At 47.2% G+C, this 27,732-nt stretch overlaps 2 protein-coding genes across 3 annotated transcripts in view; both read left to right on the top strand.

The window, feature by feature from the left end:
• SLC1A4 (solute carrier family 1 member 4) overlaps positions 1-12,366 on the top strand; it is a 33,565-nt gene extending 21,199 nt beyond the window's left edge. For both annotated transcript variants that reach the window (XM_005525405.3, XM_088052544.1), the window contains exons 7-8: positions 362-496; positions 2,721-12,366. In XM_005525405.3, the coding sequence (XP_005525462.3) occupies positions 362-496; positions 2,721-2,955 (370 nt within the window). In that variant the 3' untranslated portion in view covers positions 2,956-12,366. The remainder of the gene's footprint in view (positions 1-361; positions 497-2,720) is intronic.
• Positions 12,367-19,036: 6,670 nt separating this feature from the next.
• CEP68 (centrosomal protein 68) lies at positions 19,037-27,486 on the top strand. The gene is given in 8 exon segments (XM_014254585.2): positions 19,037-19,067; positions 21,892-22,320; positions 22,843-24,303; positions 25,368-25,490; positions 25,716-25,812; positions 26,274-26,385; positions 26,387-26,417; positions 27,112-27,486. Coding segments are annotated over 7 exon segments (2,259 nt in total). The 5' UTR covers positions 19,037-19,067; positions 21,892-21,936; the 3' UTR covers positions 27,163-27,486.
• The last annotated feature ends 246 nt before the right edge of the window (positions 27,487-27,732 follow it).

Genomic DNA, 27,732 nt, shown 5'->3' with positions numbered 1-27,732 from the left:
GCATGGCAGAGTTTGCCTTTATACATGTGGGGTCAGGAGGTGTAAGTCACTCAGCCTACTGGAGCTGGGAATGTTAGTAAGGCAGCAGGATCCAGTTGTGTTGGTTGTTTCTTATCCTGAAAAGGCAGTCCTGGTGTTGAACCCAGAGCCATTGCCACGGTAACTGCTGCGGATCCCTGCTGAGCCCCTGTCCTCTGTACCCTTTGCATCAGCAGGCAGGAAAAGGTTTGCCTGGGAAGCAAATGCTCCATGTGTCCCATGCTGGAGTGTTTGTTTGCAATTCCCATGGTGGGGAAGCACGTGACAGAGTGCAGCAGGGAGCTGGGAGCTCCTCTAACCAGGCATGGACGTTGATTTGCAGCGTGACGGCCACGGCGTCCAGCGTGGGAGCGGCTGGAGTCCCTGCCGGAGGCGTCCTCACCATCGCCATCATCCTGGAGGCCATCGGGCTGCCCACCAACGACCTGTCCCTCATCCTGGCTGTGGACTGGATCGTGTGAGTACTGCAGGCCTCAAATACCTGCTGTTGTAAGGCACAGAAACATGGAATTACAGAATGCCTAAGGCTGGAAAAAAACATTCAGATTGTCAAGTCCAGTGTGGCACCACCACCATGCTCACCATTAAGCCAACGTCATGGGGGCTCTACCACTTCCCTAGGCAGTCTGTTCAAATGCTTTACAATCCTTTCCATGGAAAATGTTTTTATAATATCCAATCTAAACCTCCCCTGGTGCAACTTGAGGCAGTTTCTTCCACTTGTTATGTGGACATCTACCTCACTGCAGCATCCTTGTAGCATGTTTAGCTGGAAACATGGTGAACAGACAGATATGACCCAGTATAAAATAAAACCCAGTAGAAAATAAGACCCTCTAAGATGTCTGTCTACAGGACAGGTAACTCTTAATGGGGAATGATAAAGGTGGTGTCTTCCCAGTTAAAGCAGTCAGTATGCTAAAATCCTTCTTCAGCTTTTTTTATTCAGCCTTTGTAGAAATGTATTTCTTCTTGGCTTCAATTCCCATCAGAACAGTTGTTAAAAGTCAGTTTAGAAGATATTGATATTGCTGGAAATTAATTGGCCAGTAGAAGGGCAGAGGAAGACAAAGGACTTTGACTCTTGAATATCAGTTGTGGAAAGTTTCGTTGGTCACATGTGGGAAGCAGTTTCCATCAGAAGCTCTTGTCAGCTATTGTTTGATTTCTTATATAGTTTCAAGATTGATGAAAGCACTAAAACAGATGTCATAGAGGGGTGCTGTCCATTGGCAGGGCAGGAGCATGGAGGATTTGTGGCACTTGTCACTGCTGTGACCGATGTTGTGGCTGGAACATGCTGCTGAGAGCCACAAGTTTAGTAGACAGTATTACCACCTTTCCTTTTTGTCTTCTGGGAAAGAAGTAAGAGGTCAGATTGGGTCAAGTGAATCCTGCTTAGGTAATTTGTTTCCAGTTGATGGGTTACTGGGCAGTTCCTGGTTTAAACTGCACTTAATCCCTCGGCATTGCTTTTTGGAAACATCAGCCTCTGTATAGATGGTGGATTCCCACAGCAGATATGGAAATAAGGATGCCTGAGGATACCCTTGAATTTCAGAGACTGGAGAAGGTGACAGCTGTATTACTTTCCCTTCCCATACAGCATGTGTCTGTGGAACATATTCCTACAGCTTCCTTAGGGTCATCACACTTCTTCTTACTGTAACCTCCTGGGGATCAGCCACCTCCAGAGGACAGGAGATACTGGCAAAGCAGTGGCTAGCCCTTTTTATCTTGTCTTTCTAAGGAAGTACAGTAGTGGCTGGGCATTCCACAGCAGTACTTGCAAGTGCTTTGAGGCAAGAGTGAAACAAGAGTGAAAAACATGCCCTTCCTTTCATTTGGGCTGCTCTCAGCCTATGTTGTGCTGGTTGCCTTCCTTCTAAAATAGGTAGCATCCCTCTGTGGTCAACAGTTTCTAGTCAAGGAGCTCAGCCTTGTGGTAACAAAAGGGGGAAGGAGTCCCGTGTCTTGCTTTAATGACAGCTGTTTAATTACCAGAGAGGACCACAACTACAAGTTGAGCCTCTGTTAAAGTTAGGCTGCAGAATGACTAGCAAGTCTCAAAAGCCACATAAAAACATTGTTTATTTTTATGACCCATAAATCTCTTCCATTACCCCTGGCACACTAGTTTTGTATTGTAGGACCAAAAATTAGGGCAGGTGCTATGGGCAACGAATGCAGACAACACAAGTCATTCTACCTCCTTTTGGAAGGATCCCTTAAGCAGGTGCTTGGATTAAGATACCAGTCACAGTAGTTAAAAAAGAGAGCTGGGTGCTCTGAGTCACTTTCTGGATAAGCCTGAAGTAAGTTCCTGCTCTGAACATGCATTTGAAAAATGCTGGCCTGGAGAAAGGGAAGAGGAAGGAGATAACTTGTGAAAAGGAGGATGCCTGAGAAAGAGTTGTACCATTGCTGCAACCCACAGAGAGACCAGAACCAGCTGATAGTAACAGACTGTAGACAGACCTTAAACCTGCTCTGGCACACATTTTTAGTTCTGAAATAGTGATGAGACTTTTGTGGAAAACACCTGTGATAACTACATCTCCCTTGTCTAGCTCCACTAATGTTAGTGGTTCAGCAGGGGTGAATCAGCCCCCCTTACTATGTTGTAACTCTCTTAAAACTAAAAGCCTGCTGCTTTGGTTTTTGTTTCTGATCTTCACCAGGGACCGAACCACCACAGTTGTCAATGTGGAAGGGGATGCCCTGGGAGCGGGCATCCTTAATTACCTGAACGAAAAAGACAAGAAAGAGAGAGAGCAGGAGCTAAAGGAAGTCACCGTAGAAGCAGTTGCTAACAGCAAGTCTGAAGCGGAAACGTCACCTTTGGTAACCCACAAAAACCCAGTCTCCAACACAAGCAGCACAGCAGACCCTGAATCCAAGGAATCAGTATTGTGAACTCGAGGCCGCTCGTCAAGACCAGTCCTAAAAGTGGCCCAGGGACTTACCAACGCACCCAGACGTTTGCAGTGCAACCAGGGGCTGGATGGCTCTTGGAAGTGCTCAGTTCCAGTCTGTTTTGAAATATGCTGGCCTGGGGAAGGGGAGGGAGGTGGGGTGGACAGAGAAGGGGTTCTGAGAAGAAACACTCGCTTTATAATAATATTTTGATAGTTTGTGTGTGTACATGTATACGTGTTGCGCGTGCACACTTGTGTACATGTATGTGAGAACTGCCATTGAGGCTTCTGGTGTAACAAGACTTCCATTAGTGATGGCTCAGATGGGTTGAAGGTAGGAAGGTAGACATACCCAGTATGTGCTTATTGTAGGGAAAAATTAGTAAGCTTATTTTTGCTGCTGTTTGAATGGAGAAGCAGTCTAGAAACTCCAGAGTGGGTAAAAATGTTGCTTAAATTTGTTTTCTAGCCTGGAAACACTGACCATTACAGCCATGATATGAAGCAACATTTTTCTCCCACTCCCCTTCCTCTCATGTTCTCTGATCCATTAAAAACATTGAACATGTCCTTAAAACCAGCTGTTTTCTATTTTTAATGGTTTTTTTTTTTTGTTTCATACCTAAATTAATAGCTTATAGGGACCTGTTTCATTCTCCCATTTCATTGCAGCTCATAGCAGCTTTCCTACCTTTTGGTGAATAACTCCCAAACTGTGGGACCAAACAGAGATGTTCATGCAGATCAAGGATTGGTTTCCTCCTTTCCTCTAACCAAGCTGTTAAGGAAAAAATCCAGAGGAAGCACTAATTTTGTTCAAGTAAACCCTTTGGGGCTGAAAAAAATGTAGAGTCTGTTCCAGCCTTAGTATGTCTGAAAGAGGTTTGCCTGTGACACCATCCATAAATGCAGACGTCAGTTCCCTTCATGAAAACACATGATCCTCTGTTAGCACACCCTGTCTTGTTCATGTTTATTTAATGGGTCTATCCAAACAGTTTTAGTCATACTCTCTTCCAGCTAAATTGAATAGGGGAGGAAAAATTCTGAACACACATCATGTGGAAACTAATGACGGGCAAGTCTGAGTCTTGGCTTGAAAAGGGAAGAGAAGAGGTGAGTTTATAATCCCAGTGATCTCTGTGTGGGAGCTGGCTACCTGTTCCTGCTAGGAGTTTAGTCCTGCCATAAATGTTCTTCTGGCAGCAATTTACTTTTAGTAGTTGTGGGTAGTGCTGAGCCGGGTTAATGCTTTAATGGCAGATGGTAACCTTTGCTTAAGGCTCAGACACATGCTTCTGGATTCTTATTCCTCCTTTTTTGCCTTTACAGTGTCCTTGAATTTACATCCCAAATCTGAATAGAGTCTGGCAAACTCATTGCAAAGATCCTGTTGATTTATATTGGCTCTTTGGATGCTACTAGTTAAAAAATTATGACTGCACAGGCCAAGATTTGCTTGGACTTGTGCTGTTTTCCCTTGGCTACTTCAACGAGAGATTGCATATGGTCCATCTCCACACTTAATTCAACAATATATATTTACTCTTAGCTTTGATATAAAGTAATGCTAAAGTCTCCTTTTTCTTGCTCCTGTCTTGCTTCAGAGGAATCTGTCTTGGAAAGGTATCAGCACTAGGAAGAGGCAATTCCAATTGCATAGCAGCAAACCTTCCTTTGCAAAGCATCCCTTCTGGTAAAGGGACACAATGAATTTTGCAGAAAGATGCTCAGAGATGTGTCCACCCCTGAAGGAGAGTGCAGTGAGTGCATCATGACTGGCTGTGCACTGGAGCCATGCAGACAATCCAAGTAGGAAAGGATTAGTCAGCCCACTGGGAAACTGCAGGTGGAGTTTCTTTTTAACCAGTTTATTTTTAATCATGTCCACAAAATGTGGTCATTCCTTGGCTTACCTTCAAAATGGAAGGAGACAAACACAATTCTGTAGGGATGTCTTTTGCCCAACAGATCAACTTTGCATTTCTTCCTGTTAGAATCATCCCGACTCCTTTCAACTCAGGAAACCAAAAGCACATTTTTAAGTCTAAATATCTCTTTGAAATATCTAAATGCACCAAAACACCAGGTACTTTGATTTTAAAATAGTATATGGATGTCTCAAGGAAGCTGAAAATCCTGACTGTCCCCTGTGGGCTGTGTTCTGTAGTTGGATTTTATCCCTCATCAGATGTTTAGCTCCTGTGCTTTTGTGAGACCCCCTGGAATACTATCTACAGTTCCGGTGTTCCCGGCGTAAGGACATGGAACTGTTGGAGCAAGTCCAGAGGAGGGCCACGAAGAGGATGGGACCACATCCACTGCAAATGCAGGCTGACAGAGTGGGGGCTGTTCAGCCCAGAGAAGAGAAGGTTGCACTGCAACCTTCCAGTATCTGAACGGACCTACAGGGAAGCCAGAGAGGGGCTTTATCAAGAACTGTAGTGATGGGACAAAGAGCAGTGGGTACAAACTAAGAGATGAAATTTAGGCTAGATATTAATTTTTTTTTTACTGTGGGGGTGGTGAGACACTGGAACAGGCTGCCCAGGGAGGTTGTGGATACCCCAACCCTGACAGTGTTCAAAGCCAGGCTGGATAAGGCCTTGAGTAACCTGGTCTGTCCCTGCACATGTCAGGGGGATTGGAACTGAGTGATATTTAAAGTACTTTCCAACCCCTCAACCTTCTGTGGTTCTGTGATTCTCTCCCTCGCTGTGACACATGCAGCTAGGATCAGGACTTGAGGGCAGCACTAAAATAACAATTCATGAAGCATCACAGCACCATTTCAGAGAAGAACAAATCTAAACTTTTATTTTTTTATTTTTTTTACCCACAGGTAAAAGCACTGCCCTGGGCAAACCCAAAGGCTGGGCTTCCTTGCAAGGCAGCACTTTGGCATTGCCGTATGATCCTTCTTCCCTTTGGTGCTGCAGCCAGAGCGTGCCTTTTCCTTGTAGCAGCATCCTATAGGCTGTGGCACATTGTTCCTGACAGGGGATCCCAGGAAATGGAAAATTAAAGCAAATACCCCAGTATTGGTGTTTTCCAATAGCAATGCAAAAGCTCAGAGTCTTCACTGAACACTTCTCCAGTCCCCACTAGTGGATTGCCATGTTATGCATCAATGTGAATGTCTAGTCCCAGGTAAAGCTTGTTAGAGCAGTTGGATTTAAGGAGGTCTGATCATTCTCATAGCAGGAATTTAATCAAGGAAATCTGACATTCCTTCTCTTGGAAACAGATATCATAGGATTTATATGAACCATGAGTATTCAGCTCTTAACCTGCCAGAAATCTGTAGTCTTACAGAAGCTCTACTTTAGACTTAAAAATATGCCAGTTCTTTTGTTGTTTGTGCAGAACAAGAGGGATCTATGGAAGCAGGGTGCTGCTTGTCAGAATATCTTGTTGGCCATTTTTTTTATCATTTGTGTCAGAATTTACATTTCTTATTTTTTTTGTGTTGTTCCCATTCCTCACAATAGCTGTGATGCATTCTAGAACTCTCTACCTGGATTTTTTTCTTAAGGAAGGAATATGAGAGATCCAATATTGCCCTCTTTCTTTCAGACTGTGAAAAATGACACATTCCAACAACTGCCACTGTAACAATGTGCATCCTAGTGGAAAGCCTGATGAAATAGAAGACTTGCCATTTGCTTTAAATGGTCAGGGTCTTCAAGAAAGGCCACTGAGAGAAAAATGAGAGGGCAGTTGAGGAATATGCATTTGAGATGCTGTTCTTGACCTGCAGTGTAAATGTGTTACACTGGGAGCTTCCTGTTCCAGGAGGCTATGAGCTGAAAAGACTCCAGGAGCCTTGCAGGTGCAGCCAGGGGTACCTGCTCTGCTCTGCTCTTAGCCAGGCACTCCACAAATCTGTTGCCGAGTGTGGTACTTTACTCCAGTGTCTCTTGACTGGACATACATTTCTGTTCTCCTGACACAGGAAAGAAGTTCCTCTTAAATAGAAGAAATACAAAACACTACTTTTCTATTTGATTTTAGGTTGGATTTTTCGTTGTTTTTGTCTTTTTTCTGGAAGGAACAAGTTCTCTCCTCAGCTCACGTCCTACCCTCTTTTGAGAGAAAGACACAGAAATCCCATGGTATGTTTCTTGGGGTGTCCTGTGCAAGGCCAGGAGTTAGACTCGATGATCCTCATGGGTCTCTTCCAACTCAGTGGATTCTACATTTCTATGAAATATTGAAGAGTTTGCAAGCCTTTTTTCAGTGAAGTTTCTTTGACCATTTTGAACCATCTTTTATTTCTTCTGTAGGAATGACATTTCACTCCATGCTTCATCACTGCTTGATGTCATCCTGTTTCCTGGAATACTCTATGCTCTTTTTATGTTTCAGTGCCTCAGGAATAAATGGAAGAGTGCAGAGAGTTTTGAGAGCTCAATTTTGCATTCTGCCTTGCTCCTGTCCTGAACTCAGCAGAGGTTCGTGAGCCTTGGTAATTCAGAGTTGCTCTGAGAGTGCAGAGCAATATCTGTCACTCCCATTGAGAAAGGTGCGTGTTCTGTGCTTTGAGATGTGGCTGTAGCCTGAAAAACTGTAGTGGGCAGTGGAAGGTGCCAGGACTTGACTCTTCTTGGGTATTTTCAGTAAAGATCTTGTATTCCTACAAGCTTTAGCTGAGTCTTGGTGTTGGTAATTGCACTACAGGACTTGGTAATTGCAAAGAACTTCAAACTCTTCTGGGGACGTCCCTTGCAGTCAGGATGGCTTTTGTGTTGAGAATGGGCTAGAGCCAATCCCAGGGCTTCCCCTGCTGGGATGTGACAAACAGGACTGTGTCCTTCGGATATCAGAGATGTGGAGCCAGCCAAAGTACCACATCAATTGGTGAAACAATCTCTGCTTTGTCTTTTCTGGTTAGTCCTGAGGAGGCGATGGCCCTGAGCTAGAGATGGTGAGAGATTGGAGAGGAGGGTGTGAGGGGTAGGAAGGTTTTCCTGGTGCTTGCTCTGTTCCCATACTCTTCCCTGGGCATTTGCTGTGGCTGGTGCCAGATGTGGACATGACCCAGTGTCACCATTCCTATTCTCCTGTGGTTCCTCTTTATCTTGCAGCAAGAACAATGAAATCTGAGGTATTTAGGCAGTTCTTCTTTCAGTCAAGTCAAAGTCCCTGTAATCTCTGTGACTGAGCACCCAGCCACATGTTGTAGATTGTGTCCTCAAGAGCTTGCAAAAGGGACAAAACCACCACCTCTTCTGCAAACATTTGCAGCATTGGTCAACAGTCCGGGCTAAATCTGCACTCTGGTCCTCTGCTAACACAATGCATTTCTGCAGCCACTGTAAAGGATCATCCTGTTGGAAATGATAATTTTTAATCCTGACCCTCCCCCAGGCAGTGAGCAGTGGGCCTCAGGTACCAAGTCAAAAGACCAACATACAAACTCTCACCAAAGAAAAATTGTCACATCTAGATTGATTTGACAGAGCCTTGGCAGTTCATGATCACAGAGCTGCCTGTAATGACTGATCTGGTGACAGATGAACAGCACAGAATTAGGCAGATTGCATTAGTCCTATACCTGTGCTTCCTTTTCTGTAAATCAAGTTTACAGATATTTACGTGTCTCTCACAGGCCATAGTGTGGAAGATAGTTGCAATGTTTAGAAAGCACTCTTAAGACACAGAGCAGTAAAGCTTGAAGAGTAATGAACTTCTCAAAAATCTGAAAGGAATCAAATAATGAAAGTATGCAGAGTTGCATTGTGCTAGAGGAGGAATGACTGATGGAAAGGAGATCAGGTGGATGCATTTTCTGGGTAATTCAGGGGGAGCAGGGGAGCTAGTGTCAGTGTGAGGTGCAGTTCAGAAAATGGATGTGACTTAGTCAAGGACAACACAGTGCCCTGTTCTATCTTCTGCCTCCTTCCATCTCCACCTGCCATGCCATGAAAGCTTAGGCTCAGGTAAATTACCAGACATCACCATGGATTCAACATCTAAACTGGGAGTCTTGACAGCTTAGTTCCTGACTAGTTTCAGTGGGAGAAAGAGCTTTTCAACTCAAAGAACAAGTTGTCTTGTTGTCAGTATGAGTGACAAAGGTGGAGAAAAAGAAGGAAGGGCTGGAAGGCTGCAGGAGCACCGTCACAGAAGACAGGGTAAGCAAGAGGATAAAGAAGCATCTTTCCTTGGCATCTTGATATGGACAGGATCAAAGAGGCTGCAGGCATTTGTCTGGCATGTAGCAGAGACAACGCAAATCCCTGCCTGCTGCTTGGGCGGGATTTGCAGGGAGAGGCAGGAGTGCTGAAGTTTCTGAAGTGCAACAAGGCAGCATACAGAGGGCCAGCGTGGAGCTCTGATAAGCTGCTGCTGGCTGCTGGCCATGACCAGAGGAACAGCAGTACAGTTCTGGATCAGGGATTGACCCACATTCCTCCTTGCAGGATAGCTAGGACAAATGCTCCTCAGATAAATGCATGGAGACCATTATTCTCCGAGGACAAAGACCAACTTGTTATCTGTGGGAGCATATTGATGAAAGCCATGCTCACTTGCTGCTTCAGTTTCTGGCAGGAGGGAAGAGGGTTTGACAAATGATCTAAAACTTTTTCCAGGCATTGGGCAACACATTGAGACAGTTGCCCCTGAATATTTTAACTCTGACAATAAGTGATCAAGAGCCTTATTTGGCTCCCGTAGGTCTTCACATCTGAGCACTGTCTTGGGAAGTTAATGTTAACACAGAATTTGTTCTCTGCATGGGGTCTTTACAGACATTTGTGACCAGCAGGCATCAGTTCACAGCTGCACAAGTGAATGAATACAGAAAAAGGTGAAAGAACTCTCTCTTGAGTCACATGAAAAGTTGCCAAGCTAGCTAGGAGCAGATTCTGAGTCCCAAAGCCAGGTTCATTGTTAGCTAACAATTATCACCTCCTAAAAAAAATCCACATCTGAGGGTTTATAAATATATTTGATTCTGTATGGATTTTAAGAGGAAAAGAAAAAAAATCTTTTATTCAAGAGTTCACAGTGTGGTTACTTATCAAATTATATCTCAGTGTCAGCAGATGCATCATCCTTAACAGTTATAAAATCTCATTTGTATTTAACCTCAGATCTTGGTGCCAGCAGGAGGTGAGGACTGTGGACATTTCAACAGGCCAACAGCCCTTATGTAAAACCCTACTCAAGAAACATTTATACTTGTCTCCCAAGGCCACAAATGTTGCTTGCAAGGCAAGCAGGGCTACCAACAGGACCCGGCACGGAGAAATGGATTTTGAGCCAACTCTGTTGTAATGCAAAGTTAATGGTGTGGTTTTAAGCCACAGAGACCAAGAAATTTGGTATTAGATGTTCCTTAGGATAGTTTTCACTTGCTCTTTCTGGTAAAACAACACTGAGAAAGTAATGCTCTTCCTTGCCAAGCATGTATTTAGTAACTGAAACTAAACTGCATATGGCATGTGCGTGCAACTTAATTGTAGTTACATGTTGCAGAAAGAAATGGGAACTCTACTCTCTACTCTCTCTACTCTCAAGGAATTGTTTATACATCTGAATCCCACAGAAAGAGTTGTGCTTAACCATAAAAAAATACTCCAGATATTAACTGGTTTGGATTGTAGCTTTTTAAGAACCAGAAGGAATGCCACTAAAAGGACAGGCAGAGCCTTCACTGATGTGCATTGATGTAATTTCCTGAGCTTTCCATGGTTTCTGGATTTCTGATGGAGATACCTCCATAGCAGCATAGAGGAATGGTCTGGGCCTTTAAAGATGATCATTATCAGCAAAGCAGCAGTAAAGCAATGCTTTTAAAACTTCTTTGCTGTAACTAAAGGTATTTTACTTATTCTTATGATGTGGTGCCTCTAATAAAAAAGCGTTTTCCTAGTGGTTGGTGTTGATGCAGAAGGCAGCTTCCTCGTGTTTTGTTCAGTTTACCTTCTCCATATCCCTCCTGCAGAGACTGTTGTGTTCCTTGGAGTCTGCCCAGATCCCAGCAGGATCAGGCTCCTATAGTACATAGATCAAACTTAAAGATATTCTGGCCCCATGTGAGGACAGGGAGTGTTTCCTGTCCTTTAGGAGGGGACAGAGATGTGGTTTCAGCTTTGGAGAGTGTCTGGACTGAACAGACCCTGCTTCATTAAAGCAATACTTTAATGACATTTTACGCTAAATTAGTCAAATAATTATGACCAAGGGGGCCCAGCCATCACTGCCTCCTTGCTCTGCTCCACAGCAGATATTCTGTTGACTTGTCTTCCCTGAAGGCCACTGTGGAGGTGATGTGTTTGCCATCCATGAGAATTCCATTCTTTTAAGAACGCAGTCTTATTTAGACATCCTCAGTTACTATCCTGGCTGCACTCTCGTAAGGTGGTGCTGTATGGGATGGAGACCATGTGTAGCACTGCAAGTAGCTGAGCAAACCTCTGCTCCTGAACTGCTTCTTGGTTACAGCAAACTGAGACTGACTCACGCTCCATGAGGGTGAAGACTTTGATTAGATTTTGATTAATCCCTCAGATTCAGGGATAGCAGGACCACCCCTGCACATGAGGAGTCCCCTTCTGCCTTACTGTCCTTAAAGGTGCCTTGTCCTGGTTCTCTTCAGGACAAATTCCAAGTTGCTGTTTGGCTTTCAATATTACTATGCACCAAAGCTGAAAGACTCCATTATCCCTGGAGACAGGAGGGAGAATGTGATGCCCTAGTGTGAGACAAGGAAAATGGTTTTCTTTTCTTTATCCTGTGAGCTCTCTGGCAGCAATCCTGCAGTGTGTATGTGTGTGTGTGCTTTTATTTCTACCTGAACACAAATTGCTCTAATTAGGAGGGAGGATTATTGTATTTTTATATGCTAAACCATTTGATTAATTACTTCAATAAAAAGAAAGATGAACTCTGAAATTCACTGTCATCCACTCCAGTACAATCCAGTATCACTGATACAAAGGTATCTGCCTTCAGGTCAGAACCTTGTGCTTAGAGTAACCACTCCATTGAGGAAGTGTCTGTGCCATGTGGGTGTGTTGATCCTTTTGTGCATCAGTAGCTGTTCCTCTTTTAAAGCTGTGGGTTTCACCCATGTGACTCTGCATCAGCCTTTCTGTTGTCTCCCAAAAACAGATGTACGTGCACATATGCAAAAAAAAGACCATACTGCTGTGTCTGGGGGTGTGTGACCCTGGGGCAGATGTTACAGATGTTTGTTGTGTGCTGTACCCTTTGGAGTAAGAGCTCTCTGCCTACCTGGGGAGCAGCCAGTCCTGTGGCTCGGGTTGGGATGGTTGGCTGTATTAGGAGGGTGACACAATGGGATACTCTTTTTTTTTTCCCTTCTCTCATGGAAATGTATATTTGTTCTCTCTTTGTGTAGCTTCTCAAACTAAAATAAACACCACCCCAAACAGAATCCATGTTTTCATCTTTGTCTGGAGAACACCTGGGCTTTTATTTGGATCAGCCTTGCACAGGCAGTGGGACATCCTGTTCCACCTGAACAGTGGGACCAGGCTGTTCCACCTGAGCAAAGACTCCTTTGGAAATGCCCCTGGATGGGAATTGTGCAGTTTGGTGTTTGGTTCCACTTTCCCAGACCCTGCCCTTTGCTGGCATGCTGGTGTCACTGATTGTCAGCATTTAACCCTTTCCCTGCTGGCATTTCTCCAAGCCCTCTGCACAGGTACTGAGCTCTAAAGGGTCTTTGAGAGAGCCTGGATTGGAGGTTATGCAGTGGTGGGGTGGAAGGGCTGACAGACACACCTGCTGCCCTTCTGCCAAGCCAACTGATTTTGTTCCATGGAGAAGGATTGAGAGTAATCATTAGGAAATGCTTTCCAATAGGCAGCCAGGCTGGTAAGTTCAGGGTAATTTTAGATTTGCCACACAGCCCATCCAAGCAGTGTGCTGGTCTCAGAATTGGAGGCCTGGGTTTGCCATCTAAGTGGGTTTGATACAGCTTTTCCATTAATAGCTTATATATATCCAAAGGGTGGAGTCTGTCCTGAGGTGCATACACAAAACTTCACAAATCCAGGGAAAAACATCTAATGTTGTAAGTGTAGATTGGTTAGTTTCAAGCATTAAACTCCCAGAACAAATAAACAAGGGGATAAAATCCACAAGAATTGCAAGCACCAAAAGAAAAGCATAATTTGAAGGATCTGCCTGTTTATGACTTACGAATTGTGACTGGTATTATGCCCTGGAATGTGAATCTTACAAAACCATCAATGTGGTGGTTTCCAAGAAGCCTATCTGACTCCATGGTTGTGTTTTTGGCTTCTCACTTTCTAACTGAACCCCTGAGGAGAAATCTGGAGGAATACTAGAGCAGGGAGATGTCCTCTTGGACCAGAGCCCGGAGATGTTCACATGTCAGCTTTGCATACAGGTTTTCTGAAGTCTTCTGAGGTGGTTGTCAGAGCCATAGTGATTTGCCATTTGAAACCCATGAAGCTTTGTGAGATCCATGGAAAAGGTGGAATGATTACTTGTCTTTAATGAGAGCTGAGCTAAGCCTTAGATTGAGTCCCAGCTGCCTCTAGCCAGACATTATTAGCACTTGTTAGGCATTATTATGCATAAAGAGATCCCTGTAATATTTCAACAAAGAGATAAAAGTTGGATAAATTCTAATTAAAGTTTAATTATTTTATTCAGATTTTCTACCACCACCTACAAATCTGGCCACCTACTTTACAACTTCTTTGTTTTGTTGGGGTTTTCTAAGGTTTTTGTTCTTGATTATTTTTTTTTAAGAGGAAAAAAGAGCATTTTTGGGAAAATGCTCCTCACTTCTTCTAAGCTCTAGGCAGGCAACACACATTTCTCTCATTCACATGAAAAACATTTAAAAGTAAATTTATTACAAAAGCCACTGCTATTGTTCTAATTTAATATTTGCAGAGGAAATGCAATTATGGCCAACAAGCAGATTAGTCCTTTTTTTTAATCCCCAGTTTGTCTGATTAAGGTAGATAGAATTATAGGGAAGTGCTTTGTGACTTGAACAGAAGACAATACCATTTGTTCTGCCCTGAAATGAATGGTTTGATTCACACAGGTTGTGTGGTACAGCTGCACTAAGTGGTCACCTTTAAAATGTGTAGGTTTGTTGAAAGTCAGATCTCTGCTATGTCCCCATTATGAGCACTGAAGTACCTTTGAGTCATTGTAGGAGATCTTACAGAGGGGGAATGTGGTATTTATTTACATTTTAAGCTCACTGTAGCCACCTGCACTGGTTCTCTTACAGATTTCATTCATTCTCATGCAACAAGTTCAGTCCAGCCCCAATCACTTGTGTGCAACCATACACCACAAGGGATGATGCCTGTGAATTCTTCACTAAACCTCCCAGTTTTGGGGCAGTTGTTTAATAATCTTTAACAACAGTTAAAGTCAGTAGTTGTTTTGTGATGATCCTTTGCTGCAGTCTCCCTGCCTGGGTGCAAGGGAGGGAAATGGGAGATGTCTATCCTTCTGCTGTCAGAGATGAAGCTCTCCCTCAAGTGAGTTGTGTGTCCTGTGGTCTTAGCAATAGCTCAAATTATCAGTCCCAAATTTCTTTTTCTGATGTCATTTGTTATAAATTCAAGCTGTTCTTAGCCCCCCAGCTCTGCTATTTCTTCTGGCACTTTCATAAACAGATTTTTATTTGTACTAATCCAAATATTTCTTTTACAAATCTCTGTGCTGATGACTGGTTCCTGCAGATGCCAGCTCTGGTTTTGAAGAGCCTCTTGGTTCTGCTTAGAAGAACATACAAATGACAGAGGGCCAAGACATCCCAGCAATTGGAATGAAAAAGAAGTTGCTCACATTTCCCCACTGGAAGCAGAAGTAAAATCTCACATTTAGTAAATAAATTTAATTCCAATTATTCACTGCCCATTATAATTCACATTGACGAAAAGTTGCCACTGCCTCTTGACCACTTGGCTCCTATTTCTTTCACAGCAACATGTCATCTTCCTCAAAGGCAAAGCATCTGGACCACACCAACTCCATCCCATTCACTGCCTTCTGCTCCACGGCACCTGGCCCTGATCTGCAGCTGTGTGAGTGTTTTAGGGGGCCTGGCTAGAGGTAAGGAGGTGCTGTGAGGGAATACAAACCGCTGGAACCCCCTGTCTTTGTGACTAGGTCTGCTATTGCTGGCGGGCTGGCTGGGCTGTGTTTGTGGTGTGATGGGTACATCGTGCGGCCAGAAAGGAGAAGTGCAGTTCGTGTTTGACCTTTTCCCTGGGCTAAGTCCTGCCACTCGGTCCAGCTGTGCAAACAAGTGGTAAAAGGACTCAAATTGCCCAGCTGCTAGCACTGGACAACACACCCAACTCCACAATTCTATGCTGACGCTAAAATACTTGTCACTCCACTTTTCCCTCTGTTCTTCCTTAATCCTGCCTTTCACATTTCATTTGTCAGCTGCCATGGGTGTGCTTAAGTCGTATTTTAGGTGGTTCTCCAAAGTCAGGAAGAAACAGCAGCAGCTACCTTTTTTAGGGAACATTCAGTAATAGTGCAGTGATGATCTAGAGGAGAGATGGGAAGTGTGTAGTCTTCGGACAAGTCTTCTCATGGCTTTATAAAGAAGCTAAAGCAACGTGGCTGAGCTTGAACCTTCCTATGTAGGCATTATCAGAGCCGCTGTCCAGCTGAATGACTGGATTCCTTGGGAGCCTGCTGTAGTTCCAGGATCATAAGTAGCTGATTGGTGGCTTCAAATGTCAGAACAGTGAAAATCTGCAGGCCCTACCTGGAGAAGAAGGTCTGGGAAAATGGAAAACTGCAGGGCTGAAATTCACAGCAATATCAGAAGAATTGAGAGAGAGCCTGGGAAACAGGGGCTGGAAAGAATTAATCTAGATAAGAGTAATTACCTGCACTTAGACCGCTGGGAAACAGTAGGTGAAGAAGAAGGATCAGGAAGTTATGGGCAGTCAGAAGCAGGAGTCCTGAGCTGTGAATAAGCCAGATCCTGTTCCAGGGTGTGTAACAGGATCACAGCCCAGACTACCATACTGAATCTGCCTAAGTACAGCCAAGCCCATGCCAGAGCTTTGGATCAGTGTTGAGTTTCAAAGAAATGTGGCCCAAAGAATGAGAATGAAGTTAAGAACAAAGAGAATGGTCCAAGATGTGGAAATCCTGACCTCCGGGGAAAGAAAAAGGGTTGTTAGCCATGAGAAGAGAAGGACAAACACCTGCAAACACCTTTCAGAAGGCATAGGCAGACAAAATAGACTCCTGAGCAGTTTGTATGAAAACTAATTAATATTGTTATCAGTTGGGGAACAGATAGGTTTGGTCCAAGCCCTGCATTTGCTGAAGTCTCATCCATCCCAAACATTTGGATTGCGAGACTGAAATTTGATGCTGAAGATGGTGCAGATGCTATGCAAGAACATATGGTGCAGCTCCAGGCTTCAGGTTTCATCCCAGAGAGCTGACTGGCTTGTAGTGTGAAACCCTTCAGGGTAGAAAGAAGTAACAAACTGATGTACCAAAGAAACTGGATAAACTGCAGGTCACTGCAGTTAGGGGCATATTAAAACTCTGAATACATGCAGCTGGTGTTGATGATGGATCCAGTTCTGTGTGAAAAACATGCATATTCTCACTGTAAAGGTAACTTCTCATATATCACAAGTACCCTGCTTTCAAATCTGGTCATTGTAAGGAAGCTCTAGTTCATGTCATAGATATGGAGATTACTGCTGAATCGTTGAATCCACAGGTGCCGAGAAATCCATTGTCTAGGCTGGAAAAACCCAAGTGTGAATGAATCCTGAGATCTCAAATCAGCAAGAAAATATCCTTGTTATTCTTTGCCAGCCTTGAGTGACTTTGGGTGGGAGTTTGGCTGGGTTGACCCTGTATTATAGATCAAATAAGCCAGCTTCTCTTCAGCAAAGTTCCTAACAAAAACAGCCAGATGCCAGCAGAAAATCGGTATTGTCCTCCTGAATTTCTTAAATAATCTCTCCTTGAGATCACCAGCTGATTCCCCCCTTGTTACACCCACTCAGCCCAAGCCCAAGGGGAGGGGAACAATTTCTCGGTGCTTTGGCTGTTCCTGCAGACATCCTGGCACTTGTTTGATCGGGGGCGGAACAGGACGCAGACCTTTCCTGCCGGGGCCGAGGCCGCAGCCGGGTGCTATTCAGCTCCCAGAACAATGCCTGGCAGCTCCCGAGTAATTTAACCTGGCTAAAAACAGCCCAGCCTGGGGATGAATCATGACCCATCCGTCTTTGCTTCCGCCTTTCCACTCAGAGGCCTGAAATCAGCACGGCCTCTACTGGCAGGCAAGCGGCTCCCTGGAGAATGAGCAATAAACAACATTTTAAAGGGATTTTCTTTCACAAGGGCTTTGCTTGTGTGAATTCAAATAAAAAGAACTCTAGAAAGTGTGCATCCGGGGCAGAGGGATGTGCAGCCTGCCCAAAGAGTTGCTGTAACATTCATCAAAGAAACCCCAAATACAGAAATATTACACAGAAACAGAGATGATCCTGGATTTTTCCTGGCTGTGAGTTCTTCTGAGAGCGCCCATCATGTTCTACTACAGCATTACAGCTCCGCTTCTTGAAGCAGCCCTGGAAAATATATTCCCACTGTGCTTCTCTAGGAGAGAAAAAGCAAGATGCTCCAGGATGTAAACGGGGCTGGCTCCACTGGGTGCAGCAGAATAAACCCAGTCCATAGCCACTGGGAATCTGGACCATAACACTGGGATAGCAGAGCTGGAACAGGCTACCAAGGAGTATGGTGAGGAACAAAGCACTAATTAGGTGATTAGCCTTAAGTTTTAACTTCCATATTTTCCAGATTCTGTACTGTGTTGGTGTATAACTCTGAACTTCATATGAAGTGTTAGCAAGTTCTCCTCACAGTTTAATTAGACAAAACAATCCTTTTCCAGCCCGAGAACCAAGGACACAGTTACAGCTTCAGGCCCAAAAAGTATAAACAACAGCAAATTGAGGAGAGTGATCTGAGAGGATGGGACTTTATAACCTGGAGCTGTAATTGAAAAATTAACCCAAATATGTAAATGGACCAAAACTTATAAAAGTGTGAAACTCATGACTGGCTGTCTGTCTTGGGTGGAGCCACAGCCAGGTTCTTGTACTGCGCAAGGTGCAGCTTTTGAAGGCCTTTTTAATAAATACCTACTTTATTCCTTTAACACTGTCCAGCCTCTGTTCCAGGTAGCCTCACAAGGCATCACAGGGACTTGGGATACCTGTGCTGTTGCCCTCACCCTGGTTCCAAATGGATAAGCAAACCCAGGATGGCTCTTCGATCCTTTCTGGCCTAAAGCTGAGAACAATATTGTCCATAAAGCACTTTATCAGACATTTGACCACTAGAAAATCTCAGCATTAGCTAAGAAACAATCTCCAGGAGCAGATGACACAGACAAAAACCAGAATCAGACAATGGACAGCAACAAGGAGAAAGGTTTGTATTTCTGCACGATATTGGAACTCATCAGGATACGTCCACTCCAGCCACCAAGGAAGGGTCTGGCCAGGTACAACCCCAGAGCAGCCTGCTTTAAAGCCTGGCTTGGGGATCTTCCCAGAAAGCTGTCCCGAGGGCAGGGCACGGCCGGCATCCCACAGGGATCACCCCTAGGGTAGGTCTTGCACCGGCACCGCATCCTGCAGCCGTGCCGGGAGGATCCCGGGATCCCTCGGCCGCCCCGCGGGCACTCGCGGCTCGCGGAGGGCCAGTTTCAGTCGGTTTGCAGCGCGGTAACGCTGTCAGGGCACAGCTCGGCCTCGGGAAGGTCAATACAGGGGTAAAAGAAAACACCCTGCTGCTGACACAAGTTCCTCGAGGTGCTCCCGGGACGCTCCCCAGCCTCCGGTACCCAGCGAGCCCCGGGCCGAGCCGTGAGGCGCCAGGGCGGGTCAGGGGGCGGGGCCAGCGCCTCTTCGCCTCCGCCCTTCCCGTGCCGGGGTCAGCGCCGGCCGGGGGGCGGGGCCGCCCTCGAGCTCCGCTCCCATTGGCTGCCGGGCGGCGGGGGCGCGCGTGCTGACTCACCCGGCGCTGCCATTGGCTGCCGGCACGGAGGGGGAGGGGCGGGGTCGGCGCTCGGTGAGTGAGGGCCGGGGCGCGGCGTGAGGGGGTCCCGGGGGGGATCCCGGGGGTCCCGGGACGCGTTCCCTTTGGAATCCCGGTACCCTCGGGTGCGGCGCCTCTTCGCTTTTTTTATCTTGTGTTTTTGCTTAATCGCCCCTTTTTTCCAGCGGCGCACCGGTGGGCAGAAAGTGGGCAAGGAGAGGATCAGAAAATAGCAACCCTCAGATCCCGTAGGCCTGAGGGGCGAGAGCGGTGTCGTTTTTTCCCCAAAACGACCCCAGAAACGCTCCCCAGCCAAAGCGGAGCTGGCGGGAGACGGAAATTCCATCAGCATCCGCTGCGCTCACTGCATTCCATCAGCCAAGCGATATCCACGGGCGGTGGGAGCCGCTCCTGGGATAGAGCCCTCCTTGTCCGCCGCCTTTTGTGCAGCGCCCTGGCCGGCAGGGCCCTTCTGACGGCGTAAAAAAGCTCAGGCATCGCTTTTCAGGAGAGATCCCTGCGGACCTTCCCTTTGAAATGAATGAAGCAGCCCCACTGTCTTCCTCTGTTATCTCAAAACACGGCCACGGGTATAATTTCTGTGAGACAATTGAGGGCTTGGGTGTAGCGGGGAGTTTGGGCTGTTTTCCCGTGCTTTTCAGGCCAGGGGAAAGTTTCCACCGAGCCTAAAGCTGTGGTCGTACAGCCCTCCTCGGCCCTGCCCGAGGATTTGGGATTGCTTCTTCCCGTCGCCAGGGTTAATCTGGATGCATCGCTGCCACTGGCAACCTGACCTCTGGATTGTTTTGGGCTTGTTGGAAAATGGTGAGAAAGCTTGTTTTCTAGACGCTCGTGTAGCTGGGAGTTGCACTTAGTGGCAGTAGTGTTGTCACTTTGTTGTTAAATATGACTTTTTGCCCGATTGTTCTGTGTGGGGGATGTGTGTGACATCCCCGTCTCGTTTGTGTCCGGGTGTGGTTTGGATATCCAGCTCCCTCTGAAGTTAATTGAAATCAGCTGCCTGAATTAGAGACTTCGGAAAATGCAGTGAGATCTCTGGTGTCCCTTTAAATACTCCTACAAATCCTGCAGTAAGCAGATTTACTCTCACTCCTGTGTATTGGCAGGTTTCCTGGTTTCTCTTTAGCATCCAATTAGCTTCTGGAGATTTAATGAACCTGTGAACCAGCACTTGCTCTTTTTTTAAAGACCAATGGCTTTGTAGAAATGTAAATCACTGCATGCTGCCTCCATAAGATAACAAATGATCTGAAGTTTGGAGCGTTTGCCCTCCTCCACATAGTTAGGAAAATAACAGAAGGGCCATGGCCTGTAAATTTTATTTCATGTTGCTTAACACATGCTTTTCAGATTTAAGGTTGAACTTAAATGTTATTTACAGTTGTTTTTACTGGGCTGACACCTGACTCAAGCTACTAAATCTGGTGGAGGTAACGATGTTCAAATCCCCTTGAATTTATCGTGGCATCTTAAAAATAAAGCTGTCCTGAGGTCGACTTTTGGTTACAGCACATTTACTTTAAACTTTAGAGGCTTCTTTGATGCCTTGTTAAGCTTTTCTTTATATATATTTTTAAGTCACGTAACAAGGGCAGGTTTATCGATTACATTTTTTACAACAACCCCACCTCTTTGTGTGGAAATACAACCTTTCCGAGGGCAGTGCAGGCCGTTTCTGATAGCGTGATGTGCGTAGGGTTGGCTTTGGTGGCAATTGAAGGGGTGGATTGAGGAGGCTCCAGCTGTGGGCTGGGGACACTGGTTGGGGGCTGGCGGGGGCCGGGCTGTGCTCGTCCCCTCGGCAGCCGCCGCCGTGCGGGATCAGCTGCCGGCTCTGGGGAGGGGACGGGCGGCTGCGGGGGCTGCCACAGATTGTGCCTGCGCTGGGGCTTTGGTCTCCCCTGGAGACCCGGCGCGTCCTCCCGCCGCTCTTTGTTCCCGTGCCCGTGGGAAAAGCCCGCTTGTCGGAGGGAGGGGTGGATCATAAAACGAGGCTGTGACAAAAGAGCTGGCGGAGGGAGTGAGTATTACCTTGTTACCCACTTCCAAGTATTGTCTGGGAATTCTTTATCGCCTCTCTTTTTTTTTTTTTTAAATACCCTTTTAGTTGAATTTGCTGTTCGTGCTCCCTTGGCTGGTCTCAACCACTCTGCTAACGTTTCCCTGCTGCCAGCACCTTGGTTTGGGCTGGGTGTCCTTCATTTGGCTCACAGGTTATTCTGCAGCAGCTCACTCAAGCCCAGTTAGTGCATGTATTTCCATTAATTAATTTCCCAAAGAGTTAATTTCATGAACTGAGGTAGAAGATGCAGAGCTGAGCGCCGGGTTTCTGGTTTACAGCCTCCTACCTCCCCCTCTAACTTTTTATAGCTGCTTCTTGCTTCTGGGTGGCTTCCGCTTCAAGGTTTTAGGTTTGTACCTTTAAAAAGTGCTTGGCTTTCCACTCCAGCAGCCTTCAGGGCTCAGCTATGCCAGGAGGTGCTTCATGTCCCAGTTAATGATGTCTCATTTGGACCCAGTGAGTTTATGGTGCACAAACTGCTGGTGGCATTGGCCATCAGTGGAGAATTCCAGTGCCTGGTATAAAGCCTGGGTTTGTTCTTGGCATGGCCAGGGCTGGAATGAGATTTTCCCTGTGTGTCACATCCTTGAAAGCAGAAATGCTGCTGAGATGTGAGGGTTTGCTCCTTCCACTGTCCCACCTGGCATATCAAGATGCTTCTTTATGAATCTTACCCAGATTATGTTTAAGCTCTTTATTACTGGGTAAACCCAGTTTCTTGGCATGGAGACAAGGGGACGCTGAGATGTCATTGCTGTGTGCTGTGTATTCCAGAGAGCCCGAGGCTCAGCATCGACCTGCGGAAGAAGCTCTGTCCTGATGGCCGTGGATGTGGGAAAATCACCTTCTGAAGAGTCACTGAGCGGGAAGGCCGAGGGCAATGGCAGGTGGGACGGCGCAGACACGGAGATGGACTTCCTGGAGCTGGCAGGGAGCCTGCACCAGCTTTTAGGGACAGAGGAAGCCAAGCCCAGCCTGCAAGGCACAGAGAGTGTGGCAGTGAGCAGGCACAGTCACATGGCCACTGGTGTTACCCAGGGAGGCTCAAGCTGCCACCCAAAAGTGTCTTCAGCATTTGTGCCCAGATTTTCCAGAGCAAGTGCAAACTCCTCAGGGAAAGGGGTGTTAGTGGACAGAGCTGCTGATGGTGGCCCCGTGCCTCGTCGAGTTGGCCACTGGTTCCTCTCTTCAGAAGAAGAGCAGGTGAGAGGGTTTGGACCTGCAGGTGTTGCTGCACCACGGGGAGGTCCCAGGAGAGGTGGGGACTTGATTGTCAGGGCTGACCCAGGGCTTTCCATCTCTCCCAGCCAGATCTGCTGGGATCTGGCTAGATCTGCCCAGGCCTGCCTAGGCTAAGATGTGTGGTGGGGAAGGACTTGGGCTCCAACACCCAAGCTGTTGCTTCCATTCCCATGTTGCCAGTGCAGAGCTGGGAACTTGCTCAGGACAGTGCTCTTTAAATAAGCCTCTTGCTGCCAAACAACTCGTGCAGCTTCCCAAAACCTTGAGATGCCTTTCTTTAAAAACAAGCCCTGCTCTGAGCAGCTGCAGGCCATCCCACAGACTGAACAGAATTCAGCTTCCAGCCTTAGCTCATGGCAGGTCCAGGGTTGGGCTTTTATCTCCATATCCCATCCATCACAAAGGAGCCTTTTGTCTGGATGTTGTGCTCCATTTCATGCATGGCTCTCTCTCTCTTTCCCTTTCTATCCCATCCTTGAGCAGGTGAAGGCATCGGGCTCTTGGGACCCGGTGTCCAGCCCTCCCAGCCGGCGCAGCTCTGCCGAGGAGAACGTCCTTGCTGGCAGCCGCCACGATGCCCATGTTGGCCGTCGGAGACAAAGTCTGGGAGCTCAATCCCCGAGTCCTTCCACCCCGGAGCTCCTACGGCCCCAAACCCCGCCCAGCCCCGAGAGCGCCCTTCGGAGCCGCTCCGCGCTGAGCCTCTCGGCTCTGTCCTCGGAAGGAAACGGCCCCCCCGAGGAGCCGTCGGGAAGCTTGCCAGCCAGCACGGATGTCCCTTCTCCTGCGGCCACCACGGCTGCCCGGGACCTGTGCTGTCGATGGGGAGCGGAAGGCAGGGCCCTGCAGAAGCGAGAGCCCCCGGGCCCTCTGCTCGATTACCGCAGCACCATGGGGCACATCCGGGAGATCTCCTCCTACCAAGCCGATTACTGGGCCTGTGCCATTCCGGATTCATTGCCCCCGTCTCCGGACCGCAGCTCACCCCACTGGAACCCCAACAAAGAGTACGAGGACTTGCTGGACTACGCTTACCCGCTGAAGCCGAGGTACAAGCTGGGAAGGATGCCAGAGCCTTTCCTCCATGACTCAGGAATAGGTCTGGACAGCTTTTCTACTTCTCCTGGGGGCATGTCCAGGTCCACCAGCATCTACGGCCGAGCTGGGCAGGCTCGGGGAAACAGAGAAAACGGACTTTGGGAGTTTGTGGCCTCTGCAGAGAGATTGAGATTCTCCACCCCGAGGCCTGGAAAAAGAGGCTGCTCAGGAGCTGGCTCGTACTATGAACCTTTACCTGTTGCCAAAGCATCATTTGCAAGAAGTGCTTCCTCTCATCCTTCCCGAGGTTTTGCTCAGGATGTAAGGGTGGAATCATCTGGGCCAAGCTCACCTGGGGGCCCTGCTGCCAATGGGAGAAGCTGGGATACCAGAGGAAGCCCCTGCCCAAACTACACAGGGCAGGTGAAAAGCACCAGTAGGTTTTTACCCATCACAGGAGTGCTGCCCCTGAGGAAGGAGTGGGAGGGTGATGAAGAATTTCTTTCCCTGCCTCCAAGACTGCAGGAGCTGGAAAGGCTCGCTCAGTTTTTGTCCAATCTTTCCTTAACTATAAGGACGCCCGGGCATGACCACCATAACCTTCCACATCACAGCACCAGCAAACAGCCCCTTTCATCCAGGCTGGCTCCTTTTGGAGAAGTGAGAGGTGGGGGTGACAGAGGGAATACTGAGGGTTATGCTGGGCTGTGGCAACACCACAGCTCCCAAAAGTCCAGCTGTGAAAACACAGAATCTGATGGCTGGATCCATAGGGATCCTCCCCGGGGGCTTCATCTACCAACTGGTCTCAGGGACACATTGGATGGGATGTGCCTAAATGAACCACGGGTCAAAGGGCATCCAAAGAAGAGCCAGCAGAGCGAATCCCTTATCCAGTGTGTTAAGGTAGGCTAAGACCAGAAATAAAGTTTATTCTGGGAAGATCTTGCATAAAATGTGCCTGTCTTTATGGCGTGATTAATTAAATCTTCTCATTCTGCATGATGTGTCCTGCCTGGCAGCTGGTGGTAATTTATGCAGGGGGGCTCACCAGAGCGGATAATTCCTTCTGATGGAGCAAGAGCCTGCTTTCCCTGGGCCTCAGTGGGTGGAGATGTGTTACTCAGCTGGGTCCCCCATCCCACCTGTCCTGCAGCACTGCTGCACCAGGCAGGAGCAGCAACAACTCTGAAGGGTTTCCTGATTATTTTGTGGATTATTAAATTTGTCCCAACACTGTGCTCCCACCCTCCTCTCCATCTTCTTCCCACCCCAGTGCTGGGACAAATTTGGAAATGATGCTAGGCTGTTTGCAGAAGAGTGTTATCATGCTCATAGCTGCAAACTCATCCCCTCCTCTGGTATGGAAATAACTCTGCTGTTTTAAAAGGGTCTTCTGTGTATTTGTCATGCCAAATTGCAGTGCCAGGGAAAAGCACTGCTTTATGGCAAACTCCTGAGGAGCAGGAGCAGGTCTTAAGCCTGATTTTGGTGCCAGCAGAGGCCCCTGGGTTTCACACAGCATCTTAGAAAAATAATCCCTTACCGAGACACTTTATAAATAAATGAAAGCACTTAATTGAACGAGACAATCCCTTGGGCAAAAGCAACTGCAAATTAACTGGTGAGGAGGAGGATGAGGATACCTCTTGGGCTGGGAGGTGGTAGAGGCCAACCTCTTCCTTCAGCCTGGGTTTTACCAGCCTACAGCAGCTCTCCAAGCAGACATTTCATGGTGGCCCTCGATTCTTGCCACACAATGAGTGCTGGAGCTGTTCAGGAGTTTAAGTTAATTTTTGCCTTTTTCCCACTGACCTTCGGTTTCCCAACCTCAGGTATGTGTGCCAGGGCTGGTGAGGAAAAGGGAACAGGTGCTTTCCAAAACACCACTGGCTCACATTTTCATGTCCTTGCGCCGTCTCTGTTGCAGAAATAGATCCATGACCCCTTTTTCATGCTTTGTTGAGCAGATGTTTTGCTGCCAGCTGGAAGAGCTGATCCATTGGCTGTACACTGTGGTGGATGTCACAGGCAGCTGGGTGCCACCCTCACCGGATGCTGAGAGCGTGTTGGCATCGCTGCAGCGCTACCTGGTGGGTGTCACCCTTGCTCTGCTTCCTCCCCTCTCCTGTGCTGCAGGCAGCAAGCAGTGGGAAGCCAGGCATCACTGGAATGGTCCAGGGTGCACTGGGTTTGCAAAGCCAAATTTGGGAGCACCAGGAACCTGCTTGGAGGAAACTGCTGCCTGGGCAAGCTGCCACAGGTGTGCATTTCAAAAACCCTTCTAAGAAATGCTGCTCTTCTCCTTGCCTTGCCAGGAGTTCAGGAAAGATGTGGCTGACCACCGGAGCCTGACTGAGAGCGTGCTGGAGAGAGGAGAAGCTCTGCTGGACTGCATGGCATCGAATTCACCAGGTGAGGAGGAGCACTTGTATGGGGCTGCTCATGGACACAAGTGGTGCTGGCCAAGGCATCTGCCCCCCAAAATCCCTGTCCCAGCCTGGCCAGCACCACAGCACACGTGGAGTGGTTACTCTGGTGATTTAGAAGGGATTTCTAAAGAGTGAGCTGTAGCTGCAGTCACCAAAGGGGCTTTAGAGGTTGAATGCTGCATTATGGATGGGTTTTCTTGCACAGTTCCAAAGGTTTTCTTTAAGACCCCCTATTTTTGCATCTTCATGATGAACCTGGAGCCTCCTGGGTCAGTCCCCACCCTCTGCAAATGCTGCATCACAATGGGGATGGGATGAACAGCACATTATTGATTTTTAACACTTGGTTTCTTTCCAAAGTCTGTCTGGACAAGCAGAACTCTCAGCTCTGAGACTGAATTACCGCATTCTTGTCACCTCCATTCAGACATTTTTGCTTTCCAGCTCTGAAAGACACGCTGGGTTTGATTGCCAAACAGTCGGAAGAGCTCGAAAGCCACGCGGAGCACCTGTACAAGTCCATCCTGGCAGCTGTGGGCAAGGACGCGGGGCAGGACAAGGGGGCTGCAGCACACGGCTGCTCCCTTGGTAAGCAGGGGCAAACCAGCCTTGCTGCAGTGAGCAAAGAGGAAGAGAAACACTCGAATTAGCAAACCCCAAACATCAGGCTCCATCGTTATTTCTTTGATTCTGTTTGGAAAGCCTGAGAAGGCAGCAGGGAGGCTCAAAATAGATGCCCCGTCGTGTTTAACCATGTCAGGGAGAGAGCAGTGCGGGTGAACCAGCTGATGAAACCCAAGAGCACGAGGGGACCGATGGCAGCTCTGCAGGGACCCAGCAGGCAGGTCCCTGTCACTCAGGGCTGGGGGACAGCAGCAGTCCAGCACAGACACCTGCTCTCCCCAGATCCCTTGCACAGCACAGGGGAGGTGAGGAAGGGATATTTTTTGGTTTTGTATTTTCTCAGAAACATTCTGGTTGCTGTATAATGGTGGGAAAGGGAAGCAAGTGATTTCAGGTATAATATAGGGGCAAGAAAACTTGTTTATTTCTTGACTGTCTCCCTTCTAAGAAAACTGGAGGCAAGTGTTTCAGGGCTGCCAGCCTCTTAGAAGAGAAAAACAGTGTCTTAAGTAGTGTTTGGTTTGTTGTGGTTTTTGAATTGCTGTCTCTACCCAGCTTGTACCCTCTGCACTAGTGAGATGGGGAGCAGAGCATGGGAGTTTCTCTCTTTGCCAGACTGCAGGCACAGCACAGCACCAAACACCTCATTTTATTGCAGGTGCTGCCTCTGTCAGACCTAGGCTGCGTTAACCCACCTCAGGAGGGCTGAGAAGAATTGCAGCAAGTCCCAAACCACCTCCATCACCTCTCCAGAGATGCCAAAATCTGTGTCCACAGTTTCCCAAGGGGCCGATTTCAGCGTGGGTTTGTGCCATGGCTTGAGAAAGGTGTGCTGTACAGCAAGTGTGCTGTGATGTCCAGAGCTGTGTAAGGAATGTACAGCTGGCCTTTTCTGGTTTGTTTTTTTAACATAGCTTCCCTTTTTTTATTGAAGTGGGCTGTTCTGTGTTAGCAAAACGTCAGGAACAGTTTTTTAACTGAGCAATCCGTAGTGTGCCGTGAGCTCGCTAAGTAAAGCCGTGTGATTTTAATAGCCCTGTCCTCATGGTTTGTTTATGCTCGTCAAAAATAGGTGTGAGAAGCCAAGAAATAGCAACCCCTTCTGATTCTTGGGAGCAAACTGAAGGCCTGTTTATAATATCACTCCCTGCTGAAGCAGAGCCTGCTTAACTTTCCATTTTGTTATTCATGAACACAAAAAGCTGCAATACTGAATCCAAATAAAATAATAAACAGGAGAGTTCAGGCAGGGAGGAGCCAGGTTCTGTGTAACCTGCTG

This window comes from Pseudopodoces humilis, chromosome 3, assembly GCF_049639895.1.
Source record: "Pseudopodoces humilis isolate 2021_Gansu_Grassland_sample_001 chromosome 3, ASM4963989v1, whole genome shotgun sequence".
Lineage (NCBI taxonomy): Eukaryota > Metazoa > Chordata > Aves > Passeriformes > Paridae > Pseudopodoces > Pseudopodoces humilis.
This window is presented reverse-complemented; position numbering and strand designations above follow the sequence as displayed.